The sequence below is a fragment of the Triturus cristatus genome, chromosome 4_2 (genome assembly GCF_964204655.1).
Source record: "Triturus cristatus chromosome 4_2, aTriCri1.1, whole genome shotgun sequence".
NCBI classification, from domain to species: Eukaryota; Metazoa; Chordata; class Amphibia; order Caudata; family Salamandridae; genus Triturus; species Triturus cristatus.
The window spans coordinates 491,496,755-491,512,525 of NC_140586.1; the positions used below are offsets into that span (position 1 = coordinate 491,496,755).

Sequence of the window (15,771 nt, forward strand, 5' to 3'; positions counted from 1 at the left end):
CACTGCTGCACGCCGCACACTGCTGCAGGCCTCACACTGCTGCAGGCCTCACACTGCTGCACACCACACACTGCTGCACGCCACACACTGCTGCACGCCACACACTGCTGCACGCCACACACTTCTGCACGCCACACACTTCTGCACGCCACACACTGCTGCACGCCGCACACTGCTGCACGCCGCACACTGCTGCATGCCGCACACTGCTACACGCCACACACTGCTACACGCCACACACTGCTGCACACCACACACTGCTGCACGCCACACACTGCTGCATGCCGCTGCACGCCTCACACTGCTGCACGCCTCACACTGCTGCACGCCTCACACTGCTGCACGCCTCACACTGCTGCACGCCGCACACTGCTGCATGCCGCACACTGCTGCACGCCGCACACTGCCGCACTCCACACACTGCTTTTATGCGAGTTTATGCTACTGACATTGTAAATTAAAACCAAAACATAAATAAAAGGCATTGTAATTTTACAATGCCAATAGCTCAAACTCTTATAAATGCGAGACCTATTGCATTGCAAATGCTTGTTTTTGTATGCAGTGGTTCGATATTTGCATATCGCTATCACCATTCGTATGACCTTACGGCGCTGGAAAATTGTTTATCAGCGAGGGGAGACAAGAGTAATATCCTGCTGGAGAAAAAAGATACAATCCTGGAAATAGCAAACACTGTAGGGAATGCAAGATTAAGTAAAGCATGTGAAATGTAGGCATGAATGTAGGCATGGACAACATAATTACCTTAACGCTGGTTGTGAATAAACCTAATCTGGGCATTTGGCAACCACTCTATATTGCTTTATTTAGTTTTTTGTTGTTGTTCGATTTGTAACTTTTTTTTCTATCCGCCCGAAGCTGCACTTTTGAATAGAAAAATGTTTGTAAAAGTTGACATTTGTAGCCAAAGGTTTTGGATCAATTTTACAGGGGAAGAAAGCAAAGAAAGCAGAGGAGAGGAAAGAGAGGGGAAGAGCAGTTTGTTGAAGTCACGGTTTTAGCAACGAGGAGCGAGACAAATGTGAAGAGGAAGAAAGAGAGAGGGGAGGGGCAGCGGCAGAGCAGGCGAAGTGAACACTGACTTGTTGAAAGGAAGAAGAGAAAACAAAAGAGAAGGATTCCATGTTAACCTGATGAAGTTCACAGGCGTCGGTTTTAACACACCGCGTTCATATTAAGCAACGTTCATCGTGTGAGTCCAGTAAATATAAGACTCAGTGCCACACTATTCAAAGCTGCGCCAGTGAGGTTTTAATCGTAAACATAAACTAGCAGGCTTTTGATTAGAGCTGTTTAGGTGGGCAATTAATGAAATGTTGGAGCACACTTGTAAAACATGTTGGGTGTGATTAGATTTATATAAGGATTGGTTATTAATCAAAGCAAAGCATTTGAAAAGAGAAAGTTATACCGGTTACAATAATACAAATCACTCTTCTCTTGAGAGCTGTGTGTTTAAACGATGGGCGAACTCACCATATCGCCGTCCTACAGAGACTAAATTGCTCAGATGCACCTGTGTACTACCGTCGGACTTTCATAGGGTCACAAGTGGGCGCACCTTGGTAGTGAAGGTCAGTGGGGAATCGCATCTTCTGGAATCTGCCGGCGGAACTGCGCACTGCGGAATTTCCACAGACCCTTTACCAGGCTGTTGAGAATACACAAACACATGCATGGGTAGATGACAGATACGCAAAACCCACTATTTATTTTGTATGTTCCATTGTTCCCAAGAATATAAACTAACAAGACCTCTGGTTATTTGTGGAAGCCTCATTGCGCCCGATTAAAACCAATGATGACACCGCAAATGTACAATACTGTTGTCAATTTGCTGCAATGGTCAGAAACAGACCTCTTTAGTCTTAGAAGTGAAAGGCTTTCAGATAATCTGTCTGAGTGGTTATTCTTTGTCTCCCCTGTCTCTGCATTTGAAATGGGAGGTAGAGCCACATTTCAGCCCAATACAGACCCTAGTCAAGTAGCAGTGAAGGCAAAGATACGTAGAAGAAAACGCATATAAATGTACACACACTACAGCACCCCAGCACCTGTAACTTCCCCTCTCACGGATCCAAAGAAGCTAGTCATAGTACTACCCTCCTGGTCTGGTTGGGATAATACCTCCTCCCTCACAGCGGTGTTGGGGAGGGGAAAGGGGTAGCTCTCAGCGGGGTGGGGGAAGAGAAGTCTCCAGGCCGGGCAGTAGTCTCAGTGCCGCCCGGGCTTCACCATTCAGCTGGAGCAGTCCCAGCTGGTTTCAACTGCCTATGAGAATAAGGCCAAGGATAGGTCTTGACAGAGTCACGTGACGTGGAGGATGCCTAATAGTAGAGCCAATATGTTCAGTGATGCGGACTTCGAGGAAATCCCTGTTGTTGTGCTAGAGAGGTCTTCAATCAAACTATCAGTAATGAGAGACCTAGCGCTCCAATACCTTCGCCTCGAGTTCGGGCTATACGAAATTGCAAAAAAAAATCAGAGATTAGAAATCAACGTTCCAGTGTGCTAATATGCTGTGTCGTACCAAAAAAACTTCCAACTAGTGTTTTCTATTTAGAAGATGATGATGTAAGGGGATTGAATGCTGCAGTGACTAGTGGTGTTTAGCGGGGGTCCGGAGGTCTGAGCAACACCTGCAACAAGCAGAGGGGCACGTATTGTCTTGTGGGCAGTGGAAGGGAAGCAGATGGTAGTGTCTTTGGGTTATTTTTACACTTGATTTGCTTTCTCCGGGACATTTGTATGGCAACCAAAAAGTAGTGATCCTTATGCAGAATTGCACTTTCCGGGATCCGGGAGCCTGTTTAAAGAGCCAGCAGGTCTGCGAGAAATAGCACTGCTTACAGCTGCCGGAGACCATTCCCTCGGAAAACAAACATGAAAGAGGGAGAGTCTGCACGGAATAATGAGGGACTTGCTCAGTGTCCGTGGCTTTTGATTTGCTTTATCTTGTGGCTTTCTTTAAGATTCCCTAATCATCGAGCTTCAAGCCATCATCGGATATCCACATGGCCTCCTGAAAATTGCACCAAATACACACACACACACACAATAAAGGGCAGAAGCAGCAACTGCAGTTACATTTAAAAACAAGTGCGGTGCGCGCGCACTCCAAGGAATGTGAGGTATGCAGCTGGCCCCCAGCTGCGCTGCTGCTCACTCCCGAGCTCCCTAGGCCAGGGGAGAGAGAAACCGGGACATGCACCCGCCTTTGCACAATTGCGTGCTGTCTTTCTTAGAAAGACGCAAGCAAAGGCCAATAGCGGGTGAGACAAAAAGAAACGTGTGTTCAGAGTTTAAAGTCCTTACTAAAGCCTCGCAGAGTAGTGCTTGTGCGCTGGCTCAGGCGAGACCTAAAAACTGATGTGACCCTTACTGGTGGGTTGTGTTCTTCTCTGCTTTTGTTAACCATTTCTTGAAATAATATCAAGGTGCCCACATAGGTAACACAGCATTTTGAACAGGATGTGTTCTTGAACATTGAGGTGTTTGGATAAGTAATTTCCAAAAGCAGTGAGGCCCAGCAAGCAGAATGCCCTGTTTTTATTTCCCTCCAGCTTCCAAGTCACAGTCTCCAAGTGACAGCCCCTGGTATAGCGGGGCTCATCTCTCATCTCCATCTTCTTTTGTCATTGTTACTGGTGATGGACTGGCTGGGCCACAATGAAAGGATAGCAGAAATATGTGCAGGACAGCTAATTCATCAATAAAGTGGGTGGGAATGGCAGTCTTATACAGTAAGTAATCTCAAAGTGTCACCACAGGACCCATCATACTGATCTGATTGACACCTCAACACTTGTACAAATGCCCCTTTGCAATATTTTTATCAAAGCTGCACCTACGAGTGTCTGTAAAATGCCTGTTTTCGGGTAATCAGTCCAAGTTCAACTTCAAATCTGTTAAAGTGGGAATTGAAAACCTTTTTCAAAAATAGAGTTCTGACAGCAGCACTCATAAAAGTATTACGAAACAATAAACGTTATTGATATGTGTAGTTGTCTTTATTTTATTAACAAAAAGCTGTCCTCTTCCCTGCGTTGAACAGCCCCATTGTTATTAAACAGAAGATGACAAAAATAGTAACACTACACTTTTTTTAAAATAAATAGTGTTTAGTGGCATGATCTTGCAGCTTCGAAGCAGCAGACAGGGTCGTTCTGAAAAAAAATGGGCCCTGGCACTAAAATAAAATTAGCACCAATTAGCAATCCAGTTAGCCAAAAACAGTGGCCCACGTTGGCAAATCAGGTCAGTTTTGAACTTGTAACAACATGCTGTATGGGGAATTTGGAAGGTATGGGGGACTGCTCATTTTGTTTACTGCAAGCAATGCAAACAATAAATAAAACGAATTTCATTGCGCGTGCTGCATTGCCAAATGCGATGCAGTGAGCGCAACGAAATTCGTTTTATTTATTTATTTGTTTACTTGCCTCTGTTCGGCCATATTCCGTTTTTTACTACCCCCACCCTGCTCCTCCCTCGCCCCACCCCACTGCCCCGCAGCACTCCCTCTACGGGCTACTACTGGCAGCGGATGTTAACAGGTACTGCCAAGGCTACTGGAATTATATAAAGTCTGCGACACAGCGTTTTCGGCATAAATATAGTTTTGTCGCATTTGACATATAATCCATCTTCTCCATAAATTGCAGATTTTAGTAAAACATTATTTCTAGCTTGAATAGTCTGAAAATTACTCTAACACAGCCACACACTAGGCAGTGATTGGTCCTTAACTGTGCAGTCAGGTCACGTTTCTGTTGGAGATTGCTGTATTTAGGAGTTAAACTGATGCTAATGAGATAAACCATTTGCCCAGACAGTGTTCACATGTAGAAATAAGAAAAGAATGCTATAATGATGCCACAAAAATGTCGCAAGGTTTACCTTTTCTTGACCTGTAATTTATTCAACTCTTCCACACAATTTGGTACTTCCCTGTCACATAATTCGACTGGCCATGGATATTACTTCTACGCAGACCCTCCAGGATTTGGCAATTTAGTGATTTGCAAAATAAAGATCATAAAATTAGGAGTTTTGCAAAAAACTGGCACTTTTTAAAAAGTGCCTGCTAAATTCAAAGAATGCAACCCCTCCTCTCGTTGGCCCACTGTTGACAACAGGTCCGAATAAAGGATGGTCAGCAGGCAGGTGAGGTATTTATTTACTTACCTTCCTGCTGTTGCGTCTCATCCCCCTGGAGCCACTCTGCTTCCTTGCTGTTGCAGCTGGCCGGAAAGACAGGAATACAGTCGGGGGCATTGCTTGGTCATTATGACTGGGGTAGGGGGTGAGCATCGGATTTTCCGACAATCACACTGGGATATAATGTTAATCATTATATGAGAAGTAGCGTATGAGGGGGCTCAAGGGCAAGTGGAAAGGAAAGGAGAGCGGATTGTGAGGGGTACTAAAAACACCGTTTTTTGTAAAATAACCATGTTTTAAGTCCTTCAAAACAGAGACAAGAGTGTGTGTGTGTGTGTGTGTGTGTGTGTGGGTGTTTTTTGTCTGGGGAAGGATTTAAAAATCCCAGGTGAAATCTGACTGACACCTCATTATACCCGACTGAAAGCTACTGTAACCTCCCCAACACCCACTGCAGTTACGCCTATGAAGACCGTAGAGAAGGGAGGATACAGAGGAGAAGAAAGAGGAAGACAGAAGAAGGAAAAGAGAAAACTGCTGCTGCTGGGACTGATATAAATTAGAATAGGCCCTGTTTCACTGTTGTTCTTGGCAGTAGAACTTCAATCATGTGAACCTCTTCAACTTCAAGTTGAATCTTGATAATGTGAATACCTGCCACACTCATTCTTCGTGCAGCTCCTAAACCATGTGGAGGAACAAATCCAGTTTGAAATGCGAAGGTCTCTGCAGTGTTCTCATGGTTTAGGGGTCAATGTCTTTCATTTATGGCAGTGCTGTTCTTCAAGAACAAATAGCAGTGTGTGCCAATATGTCTAATATTTTATTAATAGAATACTAATCTCTCTATCAGATAGGTCAGTGGGTTGAAACACGCTGCATAGATTGGTGTGTAGCTTACATGCACAGGTATAGATCCCTGTAGAGCTGTCATTCGTATTTGACGAGGATAAAAAAATGATACTTGTTTTTAAGCAAAGTGACATTATTATACTTTACTGTATCAGTAGAGACTGTTTTTCCGTAAATTATCAATCGGTGAACTGTATGTGCCGTGAAATATAAATACTTCTCAGAACACTTCCAAATGGCTTTTTAAGTGCTGTAAATAAAGTATATACTAGGTACAGATTTTTCTTTGGGGTTTGGAATGTGTCGCCCTGAGAAACAAACATTATTGGCTCCATTGGTTAGTGTGATTAATATAATCAATCTACGCTGCCTTGCTCATCTCTACCTATGCTCTCTTCCAGGGTAATGATGACATTTATATGTGTGTCTTGAATACGAGTCAGCAAGTTGAAATTCAGCATGCCATCTCCACTGGAAAAACATCTCCCACTATTAGACCTCTGGTATGTGTATTTCTGATGTTTTTAGATAACATTTTGTGTATATCATGATGCTTGAAGTCCAGACTTCTAGATTCTCCACACCCTCATTTATTTGAAATGTATGCATATTTTAGATGTGAAATAGGTGGGTGTTCACAATATAAATCAATTTAGGTAGTTCCATACTAATTATCCAAAAATTGTGGTGAGGTCTAAGGGGATTTTGCTTTGTGAAAAATGCTAATTTGATGTTGTGATTTTAAGACTCATGTTTGAGAGAAAAAAAATTCTCTCTTGATTTTCTCATAGAAGTTAGGGAAGGTGCTTCAGAACGTAAAATAAGAACACAGGGGCATATTATCAAGGACGGCGTTAAAATTATCGCCGGTTTAGCGGCAGAAAACTGACGCTAAAACGGCGATAAGGGGCTTGATAATATGCCCTGGAGAATTCCAATAGAAGCCCATGTTCACACCAGAACATGAACTTCTAGCGGTAGTTTTCTGCCGCTAAACCGGTGATCATTTTTAATGCCGTCCTTGATAATATGCCCCACATTTTCTAAATACCTTCCTCAGCCATGTGAGAAAAAAAGCCTGACATGCTGAGTCAAACATACTTCAACTGCAGCCGTCTGTCCTGTGACTCCTCAGTGTTGTACTGTAGCTTCACCACAGAGCTTAATCAACAGACAGAACGCCAACATTATATATTCCTGACAAATTTGAAGCACAGCTGAACACTGTTTCTGAAACCAGAGTCTTTGGTATTGTCATACAAATTAGGGTTAGAGCTTTAGAAAGCTAAAATGAGCATACATATTCTATAAATTCTCCTGTATCATCCTCATACATGTCAGAAAAAAGTCTGGAATGCTGAATGAAATATACACTTCCAACACGAGCAGAGTAAATTGACTTTCCGGCGATATGCTTAAGTTTCATTACAGTGAAGAAATTGAGTGCAAACGTTCTGTATTAAAGACAAAAGGTAAGGCACTCCCGAACGTCATTTCGTTGTGCGATTAATGTAATGCAAAATTGTGAAAAATCCAGAAACATAATGAACATTTTGAATAGCCCTAACATTAAAATATGTTGAGCTCCACAAAGGGATTATGAACTACTTGTTTAAAATTGCTTGCGAGTGTAACTCAATAAGCAGCCCGCTTCTTTAATAATAATCTCTTATCTGACATCAATAAAGTTTTTGAAGTTGTAGCCCTCTGCCAGAAAAGGCACCAAGCACAAAAATAGCAGTTACTCCATAATTTATAACCCAATTAACCCTGTGGATAACAGTGGATGAAACAAAGGACAAGGTTTCTTGAAATAACTCAAATGTCAGAGGTAAACCATTTGCTCAAAGAAATTGGTATCTATCCATTCATATACCTTCAAACAATTACCAGTACATGACGTTGTGCTATAAGAAAAATGTGATAGAAGAAGACGGCAAAGCATATTTGCCACTGCTAGACCTGGGGTGGCTAGTACACATCCAAAAGGGCCAGATCGCTGCCAGATTGTCAGGCTAAATACAATATAAATATTTTCTTTTTAGAGGTGAAGTACTGGGTTTTTAGAACCCAGCGGTGCAGGGGAACACACCCGAAGACTTCGAGTTCTTCCTGTTTCAGACCCACAGAAACACAGAGTCTTCTAGGTGAAGTCAAAGATCGTATTTATTGGCTGCAGACCAATTACAGGTATCCGAGAAGTACAACACAATGTATGTTCTCAGGAGACTGCTTAACCTTACAGAAACGGCCTTCTCCTTATATACAAAATATCATGCTTCAGGCACACATTCCTCGTTTTACGATATGGTCATTCATATGTATTCATTACAAACGAAAAGGCAGAGTCATGATGACCATCCCACATTCCAGTTCAGCCAGCCCACAATTATTTACCCAGCAAGGCTCAGATCCCTCATCAGATATCAGCAGACCCCAATAAACACGGGCACCTCCTGTTGGTAAAACAAGCCATAAAGCAGGAAGCGTCAGGTGTGAAAGAGATTAGCCGGAGGCTTGTGTGGGATGAAAAGGCTTTATGGTGTGTCAAACCCTGATGCTAATCACAGGTGGCTGTAGGACGGGGAGCTCGTGAGACCGGGCTGACCTGGGGCGGTGGAGCCAAATTGCACAGGTCACAGAGAAGTCAAATAGAAGGCACATGTGTTCTGAAGACCTGTGCATGTCCTTAATGCGCAGCCAATGTGAGGGCAACCATAAGATGGCTACCGCTCCAAAATGGAACCCACGAAGTCGATGTGCAATATCATATACAAAGTGAATCCATCGATGAAACGTTATGCAAAACACTTGTACATACTGCATTGGCCATTCGCGGTTCGCTGATACCGGAATAGGCAGGGTAGGGCCATGCCTCCTACACGGTCCCAAATTTTAAAGTACCACAGACCTTCCTTTTGCCCTTACATAGGCAATAACTATACTCCTATTAATCCGAGTCCAGGTCTATATTCATAAGGCCATGGAGATATTGCTGGAGCATCATCCTATTACTTAGCTCGTCCCTCGATACAGGTTTCCTTACACATAATGTAACACAGAGGCCACATATCGCGGGAGCACACTGTACACACAGACAGAACAGGAAAAGAATGGCTAAGATCATTCCAATGACCATCAGAATTTTCCATCCCCAGGCAGATATCAGTTCCCAGAACCACCCCATCAATGACCAATCTCCTTTATCCACGTGTATAGATTCGGATATTTTATGCAGTTTGGAGATGGCTTGATAAACTGTTGGAGCGTTATCTGGTATGAAAATGCAACAGCTAGATTGGATGACCTTACATACCCCACCACGGTCTGCAAGTATGACGTCTAGAACCATACGGTTCTGCAAAGTCATGAGGCGGTCCGCTTGGAGCTCAGCTGTCAAATTACCAAGGGCACCAGCCATTACATTAACAGTGGATTCAACCACACGAGTCAGTTGTCTCAGGTTCCTACTATTGACCATCGGTCCCCAAAACGGCAGGAAACCCAGAAAGAAGTCCCCCGCTTCCTGACCGGCAGTATCCTCCTGACTAACAACGCCTCTCACAACTCTGGTCTTGTGATAATCAGAGGCAGCAGTAAATGTTGGCGGTAGCAAATTTGCAATATAACATGCACCCGAGAAATCAGGGGGCAACCATGTATATGCTCGGTCATTGCAGACAAAATATGTACCCTTGGCAGCCAAAAACGCAGGGGAAAATTGTGATGGAAAAGTGTACGTTTCAGTACAGTCGCTTTTCCCCAGCTGAGCCCTTGGATTCTGACCATGACCTTGTAAACAGAACCGACCTATGTGGGGTACGACCCAAATTGGGGATGAAATTTTCCGCTGCCTCTCACCCAGACTAATGCTATACCCCGTCGCGTTCCAACCTACATAAGCTCGCAATTCATCCTTGGGAATAGATGAGTATGCGTCGATATCTCTGCTCATATCAGCAACTCCTTTCATTAAGACCTTATTATTTGTGCTAGGTCTGATGGAACGCGGTTGTCGCGGGGAGTAGGTATCAAATGCAAAAAGAAACATGGTCTGGAATGCCCATGACGATCCATTACAACGAGTTATTTACGAACTCAGACGGTCTAGCTTGTTCGTGTTCAGGCAGAGGGTGGAAAGAGTGTAAGGAGACAGTAGGAGGAGGTATAGGCTGTACAGTGGGTGCAAATGGCACTTGAGAGGAGAAGAATACATAACCTACAGTAAACACCATCATACTACATAGTATAAACAGACATAGTAATACAAAACGTTTGCTCTTCATTATTTTACATATTTTCGTCTTAAAGTTCATTTCCTCAGCGGGTCTCTCCATCTTGAAAAACTCCATCCTCTAATCATGCCGCTCGCGGCGGGTGAGTATCTTCTGCTAAGGAGTATGCCTGTCAGTGCAGGGAACGCCCCAGACCAACCAGAACCGTTGACCTAACGTCGTCGGCCTGTACCCCGAAGTCTTGGCACCGCGACCCTGCAGCTGAACCCGGATGGTGGTTCGAAAAACAAAAATCAAAAATTCCTTCAGATGGGAGAGCTATAATATCAAAGAATAGTAAGGGAAAGGAATTTTTATTTGTCCATAGGCCTTGGTCTCAAGTTATAGCGGTTTCTGCCAGGTACTGTCTGGTCTTGAAACAAGAGTTCAGGCTCTGTGGTGTCCAATCGAATTGACGGTGGCACAGCTTCCTGCAAAATATCGTCGTTTTCTCGTTCTGAAGTTGTGCCTCTTACGTGTGCATCACTAAATAGCACAAAACGAGGGACAGTGTCAGTTTCAGAATCGGCGATACCCTCCTGGACCCACCGGTCATATGGTAGGGGCAAAGTTATCCGTTTGCAGTGGGCGCCGTGTATCCAATTCTTTTTCCCTTTCACTCGAACCGCTGATCTTGTTGATAGAAGTACGAGGTGAGGGCCGATCCAACGGGGCTCATCGTTGTTTTATAAGCACCCACGAGCCAGGGTCGATAGGGTGTCCTGGGGCTTCAGAGGCCTGGGGCAGAGTATCGTGCACCTGTTGGTGTAAAACACGCAATTTAGCCGTCAATTCATACAGATAGTCAAGCAGTACTGGATGTTCGATTTCACTGAATTTTGTCGGTCTTGGCACACCCCATACATTGGCCGGGCGGCCAAATATGATCTCATATGGGCTAAGTCCCACTCGTGAATGCACAGTCATTCTTGTTGATAGGAGTGCTAAAGGCAGAGCGTCAGGCCATTTAAGACCGGAGCTCGCCTGGATTTTGGCCAATTTAAGTTTCAGAGTGCCATTGTAGCACTCTACTAATCCAGCTGATTGGGGGTGATTTGCAGCGTGGAACTTCTGCTTAATGCCTAATCCCTCACACACATTCTTCATCACTCGACCTACAAATTCACTCCCATTATCACTCCACACCATTCTTGGCATTCCAAACCTAGGGAAAAATTCTTTCACAAGGGCTTTGGCTGTTGATAAAGCAGTGTTGTCTTTTAGGGGATATGCTTCTATCCATCTTGAAAAAGCGCAAACAACAACCAGTACATATTTCAAATTGTTGCACCTTTCCATGTGGATGAAATCTAGCTGCAAAACCTCAAATGGATATGATGGAGGTGCAAAATGACCAGCTGGAGTCGGGGTTCCCCTACCAGGATTGTATTTCAAACATACCATACAATTCTTGACCACATTCTCTGCACACTTGGGAATTCCAGCATTCTGCCATACTGGGGCCAACAACTTACAAATTCCTTTCACACTGATATGTGCCATTCCATGTGCCATCGTAACCACTGGAAGCACATATGCATCAGGTAACAACCATCGCCGATGTTCTGACAAATCAACCCAACAACCATTCTCATCCAATTTACCCGTACTTTCTCTCCACTTGCTCAACTCTTTTTCTGTGGCTTCAGCTTGAAGGGACTTCACACTCTCTATCGTGTCTTCACACATTCCAACATCACCAACCCATCTTGCAGGGCCTGCAACATACATTCGAGTCTTCACATATTTTGCTGTCTCTTTCGCTATTTCGTCAGCAAATGCATTACCACGACCAACATCATCAGTGACCTTCTTGTGCGCACTGCATTTCATGATTGCAACTTGTAATGGTAAGGTCAGTGACTCAAGGAGATCATTCACCAACTGACCATTCTGAATTTTAGCTCCATGCGACGTCAGGAACCGACGTTCTTTCCACAAGCGCCCAAAACTATGGGCCACGCCAAAGGCGTACTGACTGTCAGTATATATGTTCACTTTCATTCCTTCAGACAACACGCATGCTCTTGTAAGGGCAATTAATTCTGCTGCTTGAGCCGAATTATGTGGTATGCGTGCAGTCTCAACAATCGTGTGCAAAGTCGTGATAGCATATGCAGCAGTCGTATCACCATTCGGAAGCTTGAAGCACGAACCATCCACCCATAAGGTACCATCACACTCAGTTAGGGGAGTATCTTTAAGATCCACTCTCCCTTTCGTCTCTTCATCTGTTCTGAACAGACAATCATGCTGCTCAATCTCATCTATGTCTGCTGGAATCGGCAATAATGTAGCTGGATTCAACGTGTTGCATCTCTTTATGTGTATATGGTTCGCCAACAGTGTCAATTCATACCCTGACAATCGAGCACTAGTTAAGTGCTGTGTCTTGGTCCGGTTTAACAATGTGTCCACAGCATGTGGAACCATTACAATCAATGTGTTATTCATCACTAGTCCAGCAGACTGTCGAATAGACACAGCTGCTGCGGCTGTAGCTCTCAAACAACTTGGCAATGCCTTCGCTACCGGGTCCAAAGTTGACGAAAAATATGCGCATGGACGCGGTCTGTCGCCAAAAGGCTGTGTTAACACTGATAATGCGCAACCTTCCTTTTCATGAACATACAATGTAAAAGGCTTGCTGTAGTCAGGGGTACCCAACACAGGAGCTGAACATAATGCATTACGCAATTCCCAAAAACTTTTCTGACACTTTTCAGACCATGGGACAGGATTCGGTGTATTTTTACAGGTTAATGCTAACAAAGGTTTTGCCAGCAAAGAAAAACTCGGGATCCAGTGCCTACAGTATGAAGTAATGCCCAAGAAAGCACGCACTTCTCTCTGTGTTCTTGGCACGCTCAATTGTGCAATGGCTTGAATTCTTTCTGGGGTCAGTTTCCTTCCCTCCTTCGATAAGAGATGACCTAAGTAGGTCACTTCTTGTCGACAATATTGCAGTTTTGAGAGAGACACTTTGTGATGGAAGGCAGACAAATGACGCAACAATGACAATGCAGCTTCTTTACAAATCTTTTCAGTATCCGCGGCGATTAGCAAATCGTCAATGTACTGAATAAGGGTAGTACCACTAGGTAAAACAAGTGCATCAAGCTGCGCCTTTAAAGCCTGACTGTATGTTGATGGACTTTCACAGTAGCCCTGTGGAGCGCGTTTAAAACGGAAGCTTCGACCTCCTAAACTGAAGCCAAAAATGTTCCTGCTCTCCTCTGCAATTGGGATGCTAAAGAAAGCATTCTTTAAATCGATCACTGAGAACCATGCAGCGGAGGCTGGAATCATAGTTAACAAGGCAGTTATATCAGGGACAACTGGAAACTGTGGCACAACTATTTTATTGACCTCTCTAAGATCAATCACAAACCTGTAAACAGGTGGCTGAGAAGGGTCCGTACGTTTTAAAACAGGTAAAACAGGACTATTGCAAACGTTGCCTCTTGTCTCTTCAATTACACCCTTTTTAATCAAATCACTGATAATTGCTAACAACGCTTTTTGACCTTCATTGGAGATCTTGTACTGGGGAATGCGTGGCAATCTGACATTGGCCTTTAAAGTGACCACATATGGCGGTATTTCCAAGAGACCCACATCATTGGGACCAGTAGCCCAAAGGACATCCGGAAGGGATGACAATTCAGGTGGCAATTTATTCTTCGACAAATACATTGGGGAAATCACTTCCTTACCCAATGTAAGTTGTACTCCTGAGGGAGAACAATATAGTGTCGCATGCAATCTTTTTAACATATCCAACCCTAACAGATTTTCACCACAACCTGTCGTTAGGATGAGGGGTGCCTTTAACTCACAAGGTCCAACAGAAAGGGGCATAGGACTAGAAATCGGGTTCCTAACCGGGGCGCCAGAAAAACCTACTGAAACATTCATTTCGCCAGACAAAGGCGCGCCAGGGAGTTTTGAATGCATAATTGAACTCTTTGCAGCACCAGTATCCAGCAGAAAGGGCTCTGTTCCACCCGCTGTAGTGACCTTAACATACGGTCCACTCTGATCCACTGGCACTGAAACAACTCCCTCTCTCTGTCTATGGGTGTCCTAGTAATCATTACCTTCTACATTGTCGTCTTCTGCATAATAGTCATTATTATAGTACTGAGCTGTATTACCAGGTACGTTGGCCTGCTGATCAAAGCTATTTATCGTATTTTGAGGCGGAAGAGGACGCGCGTTCTGGGGAACATTTCCACGCCCTCTGCCTCTAGGAGCTGGCTGACCACCTCTACCTCTTGCGCCATACGCATTATTAGTACGCTGCAACAATTTAGGACAACTATACTTAAAATTACCTTCCTCTTTACAATACGAACATTGATTGGGACCTTCCCGAACACGCGGTTGGGAATACTCGAACCTTTGCATGTTTCTCTGAAACTGTTGAGGTTGCTGATAGTTACTCTGACTACCACGCGGTGGGTAGGCCTGTTGTAACATAACCTTCGTCTTTAATTCCTTCGTTTTCTTGTCTGCTCTATCCTTCTCATCTTTATCCCTATTTTCGTAATACTGTGCAGTGGCCAGTATTTGCGTTGAAGAGGAAACAGCCCAAGAACTTTCTGAACCTTTTAATTTCTTACACAACTCGGGAAGCAAATTATGCACAAATTTATCAACAAATAACCGTTGGCCACCTTCAGTACTCATGTCTTGACCACTGTGGTCGATAAATGTTTCTTCAAACCTAGTGAAGAAATCAGACACCGTTTCATCTTTCTTCTGTTTGCATGCCGATAGTTTATCCCAATTCACACGCATCGCGGGCATTAAAGTTTTCATGTAGGTAATAATTCTACCAGGGAGTTCTGCTACTAGGGGCTCAGGTTTTGCACCACCAACTTGTCTAGTGTCTGCGGCAATGATATTATCCCATGTGTTACCCAATTCTGCAACGTGATCTACGTTACGAATGGATCCCCATAAAGGCTGTGGAACAACATTCCCGAACAACATATCTATGTCAGCTAGATTCATGACACACGATTCTGCAGTCTGCGATAACTCCTTATAATATCCTGCAGGGTTTTTACGGGGGTCAGGCAATGTCTGCTTAAGCGCTAAAACCTCAGAACGCTTCCATGGGACATGTACCCAAACACGCTGAAAATGTGGCAGAACAGGTGGAACAGCAGTAGCATCACCAGGCCTCCAAACTGGAGGAGCCTCACGCATCGGATATTGGCGCGCTTTTACCTTTTTCCCCACAGGGAATTCCTGTTCGAACAATGATTGTTGACAATCATCATTCCTGAAGGACAAGTCGCAACTGCTTTATCTACGTCGGGACCCACAATTGTACCTTTTCCAAAATCAAATCGCACTCGGCACAACTCCTGCGGGTTTGAGTTTGAACCATGATCTTCCAATTCCTCACAGAGGAATTCACACATTTTCTCAAACACATACCTCTGTT

General features: G+C 44.1%; 1 protein-coding gene across 2 annotated transcripts in view; it reads left to right on the forward strand.

The window, feature by feature from the left end:
• LOC146834592 (ferric reductase 1-like) overlaps positions 1 to 15,771 on the forward strand; it is a 485,837-nt gene that overhangs the window by 249,847 nt on the left and 220,219 nt on the right. For both annotated transcript variants that reach the window (XM_085602043.1, XM_085602045.1), the window contains exon 7: positions 6,441 to 6,542. In XM_085602043.1, the coding sequence (XP_085458169.1) occupies positions 6,441 to 6,542 (102 nt within the window). The remainder of the gene's footprint in view (positions 1 to 6,440; positions 6,543 to 15,771) is intronic.